This window comes from Neoarius graeffei, chromosome 9, assembly GCF_027579695.1.
Source record: "Neoarius graeffei isolate fNeoGra1 chromosome 9, fNeoGra1.pri, whole genome shotgun sequence".
In the NCBI taxonomy this organism is placed as follows: domain Eukaryota; kingdom Metazoa; phylum Chordata; class Actinopteri; order Siluriformes; family Ariidae; genus Neoarius; species Neoarius graeffei.
Window position 1 is genome coordinate 80,629,973 of NC_083577.1, and position 16,937 is coordinate 80,646,909.

The following is a 16,937-nucleotide window of genomic DNA, read 5'->3' on the forward strand; positions in this document are numbered from 1 at the left end:
TATTTAATTCTATTAATAGTTATTCAAATGATCTTGGCAGCAGTGGTGGCTGTGAGCTAATGCCTTGAATCCCACACCAGGTTGTTGAAATATATGAAATTGAGTGATTTACTGGGAATTATTATACATGCAGGCTACTTTTTCGATGGAATGAAAACATGTATTCCATTCTCTTCTCGTGGGTTTATTGATGGCATGCAATATTGTTATCATATCGCTTATCCTCCATGTATTATGCCACTAACCCCAATGGAGAATGAGCATGCAGTATTATTATAATATTGCACATTGTCAAGACAAAATGATGTCACACATCGGGGCTCATGTGAAGATCCAATGACACAACTTTTCTGCTGCGCATGTGTACAGTCATTTCTCTGTTGGCCAGGAAAGCGAGAAGATCCAGTGCCAAGTTTAAGCACTAAATAAATACCAAAACTTCATTACATATTCTTCATGCACATTTAAAAGAGAAAAACATACCAATGGACATCAAAAAACTGGAAAAGAGACATATCGGAGATGTGAAACTTCTGTGGTAGCGAGTGACTGTGACAGTTTGTAAATAAACATGGCAGCAAAGTTTGCTTCATTAAAAGTTGAAGATTTAAAGAGACAGACATGCTGAACACCTGAAAGGGTACCAAAACTTTACTGGATATTCTTCATGCATATTTACAAGAGAAAAACATACCAACGGACATCGAAAAACTGGAAAAGAGAACAATAGCGGAAATATTGTCAAAGTTGGGCGGCACGGTGGTGTAGTGGTTAGTGCTGTCACCTCACAGCAAGAAGGTCCGGGTTCGAGCCCCGTGGCCGGCGAGGGCCTTTCTGTGCGGAGTTTGCATGTTCTCCCCGTGTCCGCGTGGGTTTCCTCCAGGTGCTCCGGTTTCTCCCACAGTCCAAAGACATGCAGGTTAGGTTAACTGGTGACTCTAAATTGACCGTAGGTGTGAATGTGAATGGTTGTCTGTGTCTATGTGTCAGCCCTGTGATGACCTGGCGACTTGTCCAGGGTGTACCCCGCCTTTCGCCCGTAGTCAGCTGGGATAGGCTCCAGCTTGCCTGCGACCCTGTAGAACAGGATAAAGCGGCTAGAGATAATGAGATGAGATGAGATTGTCAAAGTTCTACTTGGAGGTGAGGAAAAGTGATGGAGACTTTTACAAGAGGACTTCACTCGTGGACTTCACTCAGCAAAGCCCTTTTGTTTTGAACAACTGGAATGGAACAATTAACTATGACCAAAAGTAACTGTGAACTTGAACTGTCAACCTGGATACCGCTTGTATACTGTATAAGTTGGGTTTTTGTTCAGGCTTTTTGGACTTGTACCATTTTTATTGTTCGAACTTTGACTTTGTACAGTACATTGGACTGACAGAACACTGAATTACATTCAATCAGAATCAACATTCAGTATCGGTAAGTTACTGCCCTGTTCTTAACTTTTTGTAAAATCTATAATTGTTCCATCAAATGTGTATGCATAATAATAATGGCTTTTTTTCATGGTATATCAGATATATTCCATTCAGCTACTCGTCTGACTCATTCAATATCATGCGAACTGAATGGAATATATCTGATATACCACTCAACGCCAGCCAATATTATTTAAATACACCACTCGTGTTTTTCATACGAGCTCCATCCCGAACATGGAGAACCAAAACTGTGACCTAAATCTCTGTGTCACTAGTGAGAAAATTGATGAATTGTTCTGATAAATTTGGGTACGTTTTTGTAAATGTGTCGATATTATAAAAAGAAAATCACACGTTGGCTTGAAGATATGAAGTTTATCTTCTCGTATTGAAAAACTCATTTTTCGTATAAAATACATGGTTGATCTGAGTGACAGTTAAATAATATTGGCTGGCATTGAGTGGTCTATCTGATATACCACAAAAAAGCTATTATTATTATTATTATTATTATTATACTGCTATTACATATTACTATTATTAAAATACAAATTTGATGGAACAATTATAGATTTTGCAAAAACTTAAGAACGGGGGGATTACGAATGGAATATATCTGCCATGTTTGTTTACAAATTGTCACAGTTGCTCGCTAGCATGGAAATTTTACATGGAATACTTATGGCATTTTCAATTCACTGTGACCGTTTACTACGGGCGCCACCAGCGAACAAATAAATGTTTCTGCGCATGCGCAGCAGAAAACTCGGGTGTTCAACACGTCGTTCTTTTTCAAAATTCTCTCTAAATCTTCCATTTTCAATGAAGCAAACCTGGCGGCCATGTTTGTTAAATTGTCACAGTTGCTCGCTAGCACAGAAGTTTTACATCTCCGACGTGTCTCTTTTCCAGTTTTTTCGATGTCCATTGGTATGTTTTTCTCTTGTGAATATGCATGAAGAATATATAATGAAGTTTTGGTAGCCTTTTGGGCATTCAGCGCATCTTTCTCTTTCCCAGCGAACAAAGAAATGCTTCTGTGCATGCACAGCAGAAAACTCTCTCATTGGATATTCACATCAGCTCCGACGTGTGACGTTGTGTCGTCTTGACAACCATGCAATATCGTAAACCATATTCAATGCTCATTCTCCATTGGGTAGAGTGACATAATACACATCGGATAAGTGATATGCTAACAATATTGCATACTATCAAACCAAATGAATGAAACCTGCTCGAAGGGAATAGAACACATGTTTTTATTCCATCGAAAAGTGTCCTATATGGATAATAATTCCTGATATTTCACTCCGATGACGTCGCTCCCAGAGTTCTGTGCATTGTCAAAATGGCAAACCGGTTCAAAATTAAAATTCTTTTGATTAACTTGCGCATTTTTTTGTCCATATAATATAAAGAACATTACACAGTGGTGTGAAGATATGAAGTTTATCTTATCGTGTTGAAAAATATATCACTCATTCGTGAAATATACATTCACCGTTCGAAGATAAACTTCATATCTTTGTGCAACCGTATAATATCCCCCCTCTCTCTCATTCATATTTCATACAACCTGTAAAGCATTTAAACAGTGTCCAGGTTTGTCAATGTTTTAGTGCAATGCAATGCATTCCAAATTCTGGTTTAGTTTCACATTAAAGGGTTTCTACAAAATACACCAACATTCACACATCACTTAATAATACCAAACAGCCTTTGTTTGTCACCATAAAGTCATTTTTAGTTCACTGTAAATCTACGTGTGTTCGATTCAAAGCTTATTGCACAGGAAGAAACTTTCAAATCCACATCATGACCCTTCTTTTAAATGAAATTACAGCTACAAAATATGAAAACGAAAGGTAGAAATGAATGAGAGAGAGGGGATATTATACAGATAGATAGATAGATAGATAGATAGATAGATAGATAGATAGATAGATAGATAGATAGATAGATAGATATTACACCACTGGTGTCCAATTATGAGTTCAACCAATGGGCCTTTGGACAGCTGACAAAATTGACATTATATCTGTAGTCATACTCATTATATCTGACTTTATTTCAGTAAATGTTGCATTTTCACATATACACTTATTTCATACAACCCGTAAAGCATTTAAACAGTGTCCAGGTTTGTCAATGTTTTAGTGCAATGCAATGCATTCCAAATTCTGGTTTAGTTTCACATTAAAGGGTTTCTACAAAATACACCAACATTCACACATCACTTAATAATACCAAACAGCCTTTGTTTGTCACCATAAAGTCATTTTTAGTTCACTGTAAATCTACGTGTGTTCGATTCAAAGCTTATTGCACAGGAAGAAACTTTCAAATCCACATCATGACCCTTCTTTTAAATGAAATTACAGCTACAAAATATGAAAACGAAAGGTAGAAAAAAACCCACAGATCAATAATAAATTTGGCAGGAAATACAAAAGAACCTTGCGACTACAGTTGAGGTTTGTATTTTATGCAAATGAAAAATGGAAATAAGCCAGCAGAGTTGTATCAGAAACCCAGTGAAAGTGCTCACTGCAATGTGGAAGAGCATCCAGGATTTACTTTTGCACCCAAACAATTTCAATCAGAAATTGTATATCCTCTTTTATATACATGAAAGATGGCAGCGCAGATTGCAAGCACTCGTTCCATCAATGTGATACTCTGCCAAAAATTAGTGCTGCTCTCCAAACTGTACTGTAATAATGTTTGGATTGCTCGCTCATATGACAAGGAAACGTTTGTTCTTCAAAAATTAAGCGTCTACTTTCAAATACACACTGTGTTCCTTGGAAGATGTGCACATGATGCATTATATTCGACTGTGGAGTCTTAAAGTTGCACAGAAGCTGTTTTTAATATCTTATTTAATTATTTCTATAATTATTTTGATATCGCACACAATCATACACAATCAGGGCAAAATCTATACATGCCTCGTAAATAAAATGAACTAAAACATGATCGGAATTCTTTTTAAATGAACTCGACAAACTGAAATGAGTTTCTGTCCAATAATTATTTTAATCAATTAGTGATATCTGTGCCATTGTAATCTGATGTACTATTTATTTAAAAAAAATCTATAAGATCATGCTTAAGATGAATTAACTCTGATAATCTGATCTATGTCATTGAATATAATCTTAACATTTCGATGCTTTTGGTAAGCAGCATCATTTACTTCAATAAACGCAGTGACTTGTAAAAACTATAATAAAAGCCCAATATCAATGTGCAAAATAAATGGTGTGTGTGTGTATATATATATATATATATATATATATATATATATATATATATATATATATATATATATACACACACACACACACACACATTCATCTGAATATATGTAATTTTATATGATAAAAAAGTAGAAATATTTCACCAAACAATGTAATTGGCTACTAAGAAATAATCTGATTTCACATTAAGAAATTGCTTTAATTTATCATTCACTGCAACAGCCATACAATCTCGTGACCATACAATGTTTTTTCTATATTCTATCACATTCTTTTTTCAGAGTTATGACTAGAAAAGTGATACTCATCACCATTGTATCACTATCGTATATCTAACTGGAGTGCATGGTAATGATATTCCATTAAAATTTGCTGAAATAACAATGGAAGTTATCAATGTTACATAGATTAACCGGTTGTAAATGACAACTTGCAATGTCCTGCAGTCCTACTTGGTGGTCTTTAATTATTATTAATGATGAATTATGTAGCAGCTTCATTCTTTGTTTAAAAAAAAGGTGACTAATCTGATTAAATGAACCTCAAACAACGTAAATAAATAAAACATTTCTTAAGAATAATGCCACAGTACCTCTCCTTGCTGCCACAGGTACAGTGGTGCTTGAAAGTTTGTGAAGCCTTTAGAATTTTCTATATTTTTGCATAAATGTGACCTAAAACATCATCAGATTTTCACACAAGTCCTAAAAGTAGATAAAGAGAACCCAGTTAAACAAATGAGACAAAAATATTATACTTGGTCATTTATTTATTGAGGAAAATTATTCAATATTACATATTTGTGAGTGGCAAAAGTATGTGAACCTCTAAGGTTAGCAGTTAATTTGAAGGTGAAATTTGAGTCAGGTGTTTTCAATCAATGGGATGACAATCAGGTGTGAGTGGGCACCCTGTTTTATTTAAAAAACAGGGATCTGTCAAAGTCTGATCTTCACAACACATGTTTGTGGAAGTGTATCATGGCACGAACAAAGGAGATTTCTGAGGACCTCAGAAAAAGCATTGTTGATGCTCATCAGGCTGGAAAAGGTTACAAAACCATCTCTAAAGAGATTGGACTCCACCAATCCACAGCCAGACAGATTGTGTACAAATGGAGGAAATTCAAGACCATTGTTACCCTCCCCAGGAGTGGTCGACCAACAAAGATCACTCCAAGAGCAAGGCGTGTAATAGTCGGCGAGGTCACAAAGGACCCCAGGGTAACTTCTAAGCAACTTAAGGCCTCTCTCACATTGGCTAATGTTAATGTTCATGAGTCCACCATCAGGAGAACACTGAACAACAATGGTGTGCATGGCAGGGTTGCAAGGAGAAAGCCACTGCTCTCCAAAAAGAACATTGCAGCTTGTCTGCAGTTTGCTAAAGATCATGTGGACAAGCCAGAAGATTATTGGAAAAATGTTTTATGGACGGATGAGACCAAAATAGAACTTTTTGGTTTAAATGAGAAGCATTATGTTTGGAGAAAGGAAAATACTGCATTCCAGCATAAGAACCTTATCCCATCTGTGAAACATGGTGGTGGTAGCATCATGGTTTGGGCCTGTTTTGCTGCATCTGGGCCAGGACGGCTTGCCATCATTGATGGAACAATGAATTCTGAATTATACCAGTGAATTCTAAAGGAAAATGTCAGGACATCTGTCCATGAACTGAATCTCAAGAGAAGGTGGGTCATACAGCAAGACAATAATAATATTGGATCATTTTCCTCAATAAATAAATGACCAAGTATAATATTTTTGTTTCTTTAACTGGGTTCTCTTTATCTACTTTTAGGACTTGTGTGAAAATCTGATGATGTTTTAGGTCATATTTATGCAGAAATATAGAAAATTCTAAAGGGTTCACAAACTTTCAAGCACCACTGTAGTGAATTTTTATTCTATTTATTCTACGAAAGAAATATTTGAATTGATCACATGCTTGCACTCCACCAGTGTACAGATAAAAAAAAAAAATACACAAAACTACCTAAAAAAAGACTGTGATGTTTAATACATTCTACACTTTAAAAAAAATGCAAAGGCATCTTTCAATACGTTAATAAATAAATAAATAAATAAATTACTAAAGTGACAATCCTTCCTAATCCTGGGAATTATTTTTATTTCTTTTTTTTATTTTTTGCAAACAGTTCTAACATTACTTTTCCTTGAATAATAATAATAATAATAATAATAATAATAAAAATCTGACGTCACAGTCTGCTCAGGACCCAAATCAAGGACGAAAAGCCCATATTTATTTGTTGTAAAACATCAAGTGGCACGAATGCACAGTGGTATTTAAAAGAAAAGTCCGATGATTTAAAAAAAAAAAAAAACCCACGCAGTTATTTTACAATGTTTTAAAATAATTTTGGAAGCGTGAAAAATATTAGAAAAAGTGAGCTCATAGATTTCCACAAGGCATATAATATAACGAAAGACTCCAATATAGAACTAACGCAAAGAGGAAATGTCTGTATGGAATAGACGTACAGTATTATTATAGCCATCGGACACCACAGCACTGTGAAATGCTCAATTCTGATTGGTCAGAAAGTATTGATTCATTTTCTACAAGAGCAGCTCTGACACTAGTGCTCAGAGAAACATGGACTGTATATTAATGCAGTTGTTCGAATAACGTATCATTTCTGGAGTAGCGACTTACTCAGGAATTTGTCTGAAAAATGCTCGACATGAACTAATGTATGGTGTCTCAGTATTTTAACAACAATGATTTAATGTTTTTGCAATGAATCTTTTCCTCCTGGTTTCCTCCCACAGTCTGGAGAGATGACGATCAGGTCAACTGGTTACTCTAAAAATTGCCCTAGGTGTGAATGTGAGTGTGAATAGTTCTCCGTGTGTGTGTGTTAACCCTGTGATAAATTACACCCTGACCTGCCCAGGGTGTACACTGCCGCTCACCCGGGACTGACTCCAGCTTCCCCAGGACCTTGATGGATAACCGTAGTATCGGTAATGTACATATGGATATGATATGGAATGAGTCTCCACAAAGTGTCAGCTCTTTGTAACAGCCAGATCTCAACACTCGTTTATTTGGTAACATGGCATTTTTCTGATTACATGTGTCTTATTAACTTCAAGTGAGAGAAAATAAAGAGGTTGGTCTTGCAGGAGGCAGCACGGTGGTGTCGTGGTTAGCACTGTCGCCTCACAGCAAGAAGGTTCTGGGTTCGAGCCCCGTAGCCGACGAAGGCCTTCCTGTGCGGAGTTTGCATGTTCTCCCCGTGTCCGCGTGGGTTTCCTCCGGGTGCTCCGGTTTCCCCCACAGTCCAAAGACATGCAGGTTAGGTTAACTGGTGACTCTAAATTGACTGCATGTGTGAATTGTCTCTACGTGTCAGCCCTGCAATGATCTGATGACTTGTCCAGCCAGAGTGTACCCTGCCTCTCACCCATAGTCAGCTAGCATAGGCTCCAGCTCGCCCGCAACCCTGCACAGGATAAGCAGTGATGGATAATGGATGGTTTTGCAGACTCCTCTTCTTCCTCTTCCTCCTCCTTGTCCAGCACTGTTGCCAGGTTGGGCTCCATGTGAGCCCTACTGATCCACATATCATATTAATTGGAGAATAGTTTTACACCGTATACCCTTCCTGCTGCAACCCTACCATTTCTGGCCTCAGGAAGCAACCATTCACACAACTCTGTGTCGGCAATTTAGAGTAGCCAATTAGCCTAACCTGCATGTCTTTGGACTGTGGGGGAAACCGGAGCACCTGGAGGAAACCCACGCGGACACGGGGAGAACATGCAAACTCCACACAGAAAGGCCCTTGTCGGCCACTGGGCTTGAACCCAGAACCTTCTTGCTGTGAGGCAACAGTGCCAACCACTACACCACCATACCACCCCTGGTTTTGCAGACATTCCATAATATTAAATGCGACTATAAATGAATGAATAAAGTGTACAATGTGCCTTTGTTTAATAAATAAGAAATTGTTGGTGCTGACAAAGTTCTGTGGTAGAAGAGGAATAAAAACGTCACAATATTTGGGATTTACTGTTATCAAATCATCATTAATAATCAGATTTTTCAAGTGTAGGTCATAAAAAGAATTTTCCACAACACCCAATTATTTTAGTTTAGTGGACCAAAAGCTACTGAATTCGAATCACAGACCTCCAATTTTATTATTATTATTTTTTAAATAGAACAATTAATGAATTTAAGGCCATGTGTCCTGAAATTCTCAGCTATTTTTTCCTGCTTCACCATGACCCAATTCAAGATACTACATCATGCATCACGTAGTGGGCTTTCCCTGTTCACGCAAGGCATTGTGGGATACAAATTTGAAACAGGAGAGAAAAATGGAGGACGTGAGTGTGCGAATGAAACGTGAAAGACCGACTACAGGAACGGAAACAAGCGAGAAGAAAAAGATGTTATGTTATATACGAAGAAAAGGAAACGCAGGACCAAACTAATAAATATGGGCGCTCAGCGAGCACCTCGGTGTGATCAGCTGTTCGTTTAGCGACAGAATGATGGAACTGTCAGTGCACACTCAAAGGTAAACCTGTAGATGGCAGTAATGCAACACTGTGGATGCCAGCTGCCGTAAAACCCAAAAGAAGAAGGTAAACCTGCGCATGCGCACACAGACTTCCTCTGTCTGCTTGACTGCGCGAAGCGGGCGATTTCATGCACATTATTTGCTTTAATCCCCTCAAATTAAATAACTTCCCAGCCACAGAATGGCCTGATATTTTGTGAGATATTACAGAAATGAACATTTATCACAATGACCAAATTTCAGACGGAACTAAATTTCACCGATTTTATGAAATCAAAAGGCCGTCTAGCTTTGAAACTTGATAGGAAATGATGTACAATTAATTGTTTAACCTGCCTCGGACTATTTTGTATAGTTTATTTGACTTTTTTTTTTTTTTAAATAAGTTATTATAACGTTGGATGTAGTATTGTGTGTTATATCTAAATCAGAGTCTGTCTCAGGTAACTGAAGCGGGTAAAGTCACTATAATAGTTAACAAATTGTGTTTTTATCATATAAAATATATGTTATACTATTTTTGTTAACATGGCTGTACAAAACGTACTAACAACCGGATTCAGTTTATACCCTGTGGAAGTCTATGGCAAGTATTTTGTGCCACATCTTACAAACTCCCTCATTTCTCACCAAAGCAACCAAACTGTTTTAAAATAGTGCACAATATCTCGACTTTGTTTCTTCCTTTCTTTTGTAGGGGAAAAAAAAACCCATTGGAATTGTCCATTAAGTCTACTTTACATCTATAGTGATGAACACAGTATAACAACTACCGGTAATAAAATTGTCAATCTCATAAAAACTAGCAGAAATCTCTGATATACATGGGCTTTTTTTATTTCTCTGCACAAACGTCAAGGCCCCAGAATTATTATTATTATATGAAACACCACAAAACTTTACATTTACAATATGTTTAGCAAATGATGTTGTACACATTCATGTTATCTTATCTTATTATCAAACACTAAAAAATAAGGAACATCGGTCAGAGCAAGGTAACACGTAGGTGTGGCATGGTGGGTTGTGGGCGGAGCTAGGTGCAGGACAATGAACACGACAGCACTGAGCATGCTGGCCATTATCTGATAGAGCTTAATGCATTCGAATCTACTGTGTGTGCTAGTATTAGTCAGTACTGCATGTGCTTGAGTTTCTTATCTCAGATCAGACAGTGGGTGTGGTTGACTATTTCTGAATAGTGTTACTGAGGCTGGGCCTGATGTGCTCTCTCACTCTCTCACACACACACACACACACACACACACGCTTGTGATCCAGCCAGGGCTCAGCATGGTCTCAGTCCATCATGGGCCCGTGCCTCTCTGTCCTCTTGTTATGAGATCCGCTCCACTTGGGTGACATTGCTCCATCAAAACCAAGCCGAGCTCATTGAGTGACAGGAGTGGAGGGTGCAGAGGATATAGTGGTGGGTGTGGTGGGCATGGTCGGTGTGGTAGGTGTGGTGGGGGTTTGGGCAGAGTAGGAGCGCAGGAGCACTTTGTGCTTGGTAGCCACCTGAGCCCTGATCTGCTGCTGCTGGCTCACAAACTCCTTGAGACGTGTCGTAGTGAAGGTGAGTGTCTGCCGCCGCAGCCGCATCAAATAGGCGTCCTGCAACCAAGAGTTGCTGAAGCAGTCTTTGATGGATGGACGTGCCCTGGAATACAACACCCCCCCAACACACACACATTCAGTCATTACTCTGACACTGCCTAAGGGGAATTTTTCAGCTAAAAGACAGATAGATAATCTTTGGAGAAGAGAAAGTACACTGTACACACCAAGGGTAGCTGCACAGGATCTTCTTAAGGAACAGAGAGGCACTTTGGGATACATTTTGGTATAGCTTGCTGAGGTCAAACTTGGCTGCCTGTATTCTGGCCTCGGTCTCTGTTGGAGTGTTCTCCGTGAATGGCAGCCGTCCACTGAGCCTGAACATTATAAGATCCACAATAGCAACAGGAAATCCATGTTATTTCGAACTGCATTAAAAAGCAGCTCATATCAGGCCACCATATTACACTTGGTTGAAATACAGGACTGAAAATGAATGTACTTTGATATACTGACGTCTAAAACACAACGACCACACAAACACATGCTTATTCTCTATAACGTAAGTATAAAGTGTTGCTACAGAGCAGCAGCCATCACTCACATGATGAATGTCAGTACACCAACACTCCAGATGTCAGCTGGAGGACCCACAACGTCTCCTTTCAACATCTCGGGAGCTTTTAGCAAGCAACCAGCAGGAATTCAAAAGAAACGCAAATTACAGAGCACAAAGATGTGCTCAATTACTTCCATAAAAAGAGCAAAAGAAACATGTGCCCAAATGGTTAAGGTTACAAGGTTAGTCCGATCCTTTGAAAGGGCATAAATAGAAAGAAGACACGCCTAGATTGTGTAGCACTGTTTGATGTGAAGATTCAGAACTGTAAAATTCCTTCTAAGAACAAAATATATTATTTCTCTGAATATTTCCCAAGGTTTTGTGTTACATATAGACGAGCTTCCTATAGTTTGAGGTTGAATTCCTCTCTGCAGTCGAAGTGACCATGATGTTCTTTACTTACACATGTACTCCAGCGTTCCTACAGGAGGGCTGAACTGCTTCAGAAAGAGTGGGTTGAACATCTGAGCGCTGCCAAAGTCAATGATCTTGACCGTATTCATGTAGGTGACGATAATATTGTCGGGCTTGATGTCAAGGTGCAGGATTCTCCTGTTGTGCAGGTAGTCCAGACCATGCAGGATTTGCACAATATAGGACACCACGTCATCTTCTGAGTAACGGAACCTGAAAAGGAGTGAGGATTGGGTATTAAACACTCAGGCCTGTGGTATACGTATACATATGTACTTTCTCCAGTCCAGAATGAATGATTATTGATGACTGAAGAAGTGAAGTGGAATTAAAGCATGATCATGGTTTATCTAGATACAGTAGACAGTAGACAGACAGACAGACAGACAGACAGACAGACAGACAGACAGACAGACAGACAGATAGATAGATAGATAGATAGATAGATAGATAGATAGATAGCTTTGTCATTCACCTATACGTTCAGAATGCACATTTGAACGAAATTTCATTCCACTGGCTTACGTCAATATAACTATTGCACATAATCCAGTAACCAAAAATATCAAATTTATTCACAATTAGACACTTTAAATTAGACACGGTTGTTCGCACTGTCGCCTCACAGCAAGAAGATTCTAGGTTTGAGCCCAGTGGCCGACGGGGGCCTTTCAGCGTGGATGCTCTCCCCGTGTCTGAGTGGGTTTCCTCCAGGTGGTCCAGTTTCCCCCACAGTCCAAAGACATGCAGGTTAGGATAACTGATGGCTCTAAATTGACCGTAGGTGTGAGTGTGAATGGTTGTTTGTCTCTATGTGTCAGCCCTGTGATGATCTGGTGACTTGTCCAGGGTGTACCCCGCCTCTCGCACATGGTCAGCTGGGATAGGCTACAGCTTGCCTGTGACCAGTGCTTTAAGTGGGCCGGGACACACCAGTACGCAGCTCTGCCATGTCTAGATTTTAACCCCTGGCGTATCGGGACTTCTCACAAGCTCACAGCACCCTTTCCATATCCTCTCCATATCAGAATGTATCTTGGCGATGCATTATGACATTTAAATTACATTACCCAGGGTGCACCACTACGCGACGCTCGCCTCTCTCGATGCTCACGGGACTACATGACGCTCACTTGCTTGTTCACGGAGAAGTGGAAACAACAAATGGGAAAAACAAAGAAACAAAAACAGGACAGTAATGTTGGCATGCCTACAAAAGGACACAAAGAGAATGAGAGTCGAAACAGAGTTGGATGATGATGCAGCTCTTCGACAGTCAAATTCTACCATGGCAGAAAATGCAGGTGGGGAGCGGCAAGCTAACACGAGCACGTCTGCTAACAGCGAAGAGCCTGTTGCTATAGCAACTCCTGTTGCTACCGATAATCCAGCCAACTGTGATGCTAACAATAACCTCCTTCAACATGAATGGCCAGACTGTTGGTCAAAGAATCAAGTACAATATTTTTGCTCACAGAACGACTGGCTTATTTGTAAAGACAAAAAGCTTGGGTGAAAGATATGTAGCCACCCAACTCATATGCCAATAGGTGAATATGGGGAGTACTGGCACTTAATTGTTTCCACTTAAAGCACTGCCCGTGACCCTGGACAGGATAAGTGGTTATGGATAATGGATGGATGGATATTCTATAGAATAGAATATACTAACTATGCTACATATATTAAATATATTGCACAATAAAGGATTACAGTACATCTGGAACTGCAAGAAGCTGGAATTCTCCAAGAGCTAATGGCAAGAGGAAGTGAGCAAAGGCTTCATTTTCTGCACTAAACCAAGGCCAAGATTATTTCTTTCCCTATCAAGGACACCATTGAGTCAAGTGAAGACACAACAGGCACTTGTTTTGTTTAATACAGTACAGTACTGTCTCACGGCAGCAAATAAAAAAATAATAATAATCAGGCAGTGTAAGTCTGGAAGCCAGATGGTTTCCGACCTATCAATCAGACTGTAGAGGAGCTCTCTGCCTGTGCAGCACTCAGAGATGAGCACGAGGTAGCGTGGTGTAACATAGGCCTCATGGAGGGTCATAATCTTGTCATGATGCAAGGCCTTGAGGATCTCGTACTCCTGCAGGACGTTCTGCTTGCTCTCAGGCTCATATGGAACAATTTTGGCCATAAAGAGGTTGCCTGTGGCATTTTCCCTGCACTCTCGGATGACACCAAAACGGCCCCTAAAGGAAAGATCAAGAAATGGAAAATTTTATTTCTTCTTCATCATGGCTTTCAAAAAAACTGTGATAGACAACTTGGCTTCAACTTATGAAAAAAAAAACAACCTCTAAATTGCATGAGGAAGATATAAAAATAAATAATCTCAGATAGAAATCTGGACTTATATAGTGTAAATTACCTGGCCTTCTCATCCATGAAGGTATAGGGTTTCTGTGGCACACCCTGTCGTAAGGCAGACTCTCCTGATTTGCCCAATGGAGTTCTCCGGCCTGTGGGAGTGACACGTCCTGATGGAGTGACCCTCCCACTAGGGATCATCCTGCTTGGAGTAGCAGTTCCCTCCCCGACAGGAGTGAGACTCGTAACCAACACCACAGGTGGAGACAGGGAAGGAGAGGGAGTACTGGGGGTAACTGGGGTCACAGGAGCTGTTGTAGTTGCAGGGACGTACATGGGTACTGAGGAAATCGGTTTACCAATTTGGGATGTAGGAGAAACTAATGGGGGTGGGGAGACTGGAGGAGTCTTTGCCATGGGTGGAACCACATTAATCGGAGTTTGTGGTTTAGGCAGAATAACAGGAGGAGAGGGTTTGGATGGGGTAGGGATGATGGGAGCAGATGGATTAGTGGCAGGTTTGGACATTGTGATACTGAGGGTGGTTTTGGCTTTGGCCAGGTTGGGCATGCTGGGAGCAAGTGTGCTTGGAGCAGATGTGCTAGGGTTGGGTGTGCTGGGGGCAGGAGGCTGGACCTGAGGTACCTTAGGTACATTATGATAAGTGGAGGCTAATGAGGATGTTGTAGCAGGAGATGAGATTGCTGGAGCAGGTTTGGTAGATGTTGGACCAGGTCTGGCAGAAGGTGGAGCAGGTCTGGCAGAAGGTGGAGCAGGTCTGGCAGAAGGTGGAGCAGGTCTAGCAGAAGGTGGAGCAGGTTGGGAAGAAGGTACAGCAGAAGACTGTGCTGGCGCTGTAGAAGAAGTGGGGACAGGTTTACTCCCAGCAAGCTTTATAGGAGGCACAGTCATGGTGGACGTCACTACGGAAGGACCCGCTGATGATGGAAGAGTCTTGACGATGACTGTTCCAGTGGATTTTGGAGGTGCTGTCAGAAAACGAATCATTGATCTTAAAGTTCCTAAAAATATTGATGACATTGTATAGAGCAATTCACACATTTGGGTTAGTTTAGTGCAGGAATTTGCAAACAGTTGGCAGCCATGAAACCCTTTAATTGTTAAAAATAATATACTGACCACCGCAGTACAGACAATTTTGTCTACATCATCTAAACTATTTAAATAATAAGCTCATTATTTAAACATCCCAAAAAATATTGGGGTTATTTGTTGGAGCAATAGAATTATTTATTATTCTCAAACTTTCCACTCATGGCATTATCATTAGACTTAAAGCAAGACTGTCTTTCAGATTTTTCAAGTGTAGGTCATAAAAAAAATTTTCCCCGACACCCAATTATTTTTGTTTAGTGGCCCGAAAGCTGCTGAATTCGAATGACAGACTTCCAATATTCTTCTTCTTTTTTTTTTTTTTTAAATGGAACAAATAATGAATTTAGGGCCATATGGCTCTAAATTCTCCACTATTTTTTCCTGCTTCACCATGACGCAATTCAAGATACTACGTCATGCATCACGTGGTGGGCTTTCCCCGTTCGCGCAAGGCATTGTGGAATACAAATTTGAAACAGGGGAGAAAAATGGAGGACGTGAGTGTGCGAATGAAACGTGAAAGACCGACTACAGTAACGGAAAGCGAGAAGAAAAGACGTTATGTTATATACGAACGAAAGGAAACGCAGGACCAAACTAATAAATATCGGCGCTCAGCGAGCACCTCGGTGTGATCAGCTGTTCGTTTAGCGACAGAATGATGGAATTGTCAGTGCACGCTCAAAGGTAAACCTGTAGATGGCAGTAATGCAACACTGTGGATGCCAGCTGCCGTAAAACCCTAAAGAAGAAGGTAAACCTGCGCATGTGCACACGGACTTCCTCTGTCTGCCTGACTATGCAAAGTGAGCGATTTCATGCACATTACTTGCTTTAATCCCCTCAAATTAAATAACTTCCCAGCCACAGAATGGCCTGATATTTTTTATTTTTTAGTTATTACAGAAATACACATATAGCACAGTGACCAAATATCAGAGAGAACTAAATTTCACTGATTTTATGAAATCGAAAGGCCGTCTAGTTTTAAATTGTCAGTATTTATAGGCCTACTTATTTTTGATTATTTAGGTTTTAATTAAATCCATTCAATTAAAGTGTACAGTCAAATAAATAGATGAATAACTATAAGAACTCAGACAACTGCAGCTTTTATTAAGTGTTATAATTTCCACCATCATAACAATTAAAAAAAAAAAGAAAAATCATAGACATCTTGATTATACATCACAGACTCCAATTTGAGAACCATGGTATGAGAGAAGTTTTTTTTTTTTAGAAACAACAGCTTATTTATTATTTGTTAAAACACCTTACTGTAGTTATCACTGACTCAGACAAAATTTTTCAAACATAAAATTAAAACTGATTTAACGGTTTATTCTGATAATTGAGTGCTTCATTCCTAAAGGAATATCTTAAACTCATCATTTGCGATACATAGGCTTGCAGTACTTGAGTCTGACTCGTGCCCTAATTTTAAGGACTCATGACTCGACTTAGACTTCAGCACTGATTACTCGGACTTGGACTCGTGCATTAACTGCATTCGGACTCGTAAATTGGAGACGAGGACTCGGATTTTTTCTTTCTTTTTTTTTTAACATACCATAATAATTTGGCACAAGATATTTATATCTATGTAAATTTTTGTACTAATTTCGTGCAAGAGTGTCACACCTGCG

General features: G+C 39.5%; 1 protein-coding gene across 3 annotated transcripts in view; it reads right to left on the reverse strand.

The window, feature by feature from the left end:
- Positions 1 to 9,784: 9,784 nt before the first annotated feature.
- spegb (striated muscle enriched protein kinase b) overlaps positions 9,785 to 16,937 on the reverse strand; it is a 243,516-nt gene continuing 236,363 nt past the window's right edge. For all 3 annotated transcript variants that reach the window (XM_060930357.1, XM_060930359.1, XM_060930358.1), the window contains 6 exons: positions 14,237 to 15,164; positions 13,818 to 14,057; positions 11,843 to 12,066; positions 11,422 to 11,497; positions 11,045 to 11,194; positions 9,785 to 10,920 (listed from right to left, as the gene is read on the reverse strand). In XM_060930357.1, the coding sequence (XP_060786340.1) occupies positions 10,650 to 10,920; positions 11,045 to 11,194; positions 11,422 to 11,497; positions 11,843 to 12,066; positions 13,818 to 14,057; positions 14,237 to 15,164 (1,889 nt within the window). In that variant the 3' untranslated portion in view covers positions 9,785 to 10,649. The remainder of the gene's footprint in view (positions 10,921 to 11,044; positions 11,195 to 11,421; positions 11,498 to 11,842; positions 12,067 to 13,817; positions 14,058 to 14,236; positions 15,165 to 16,937) is intronic.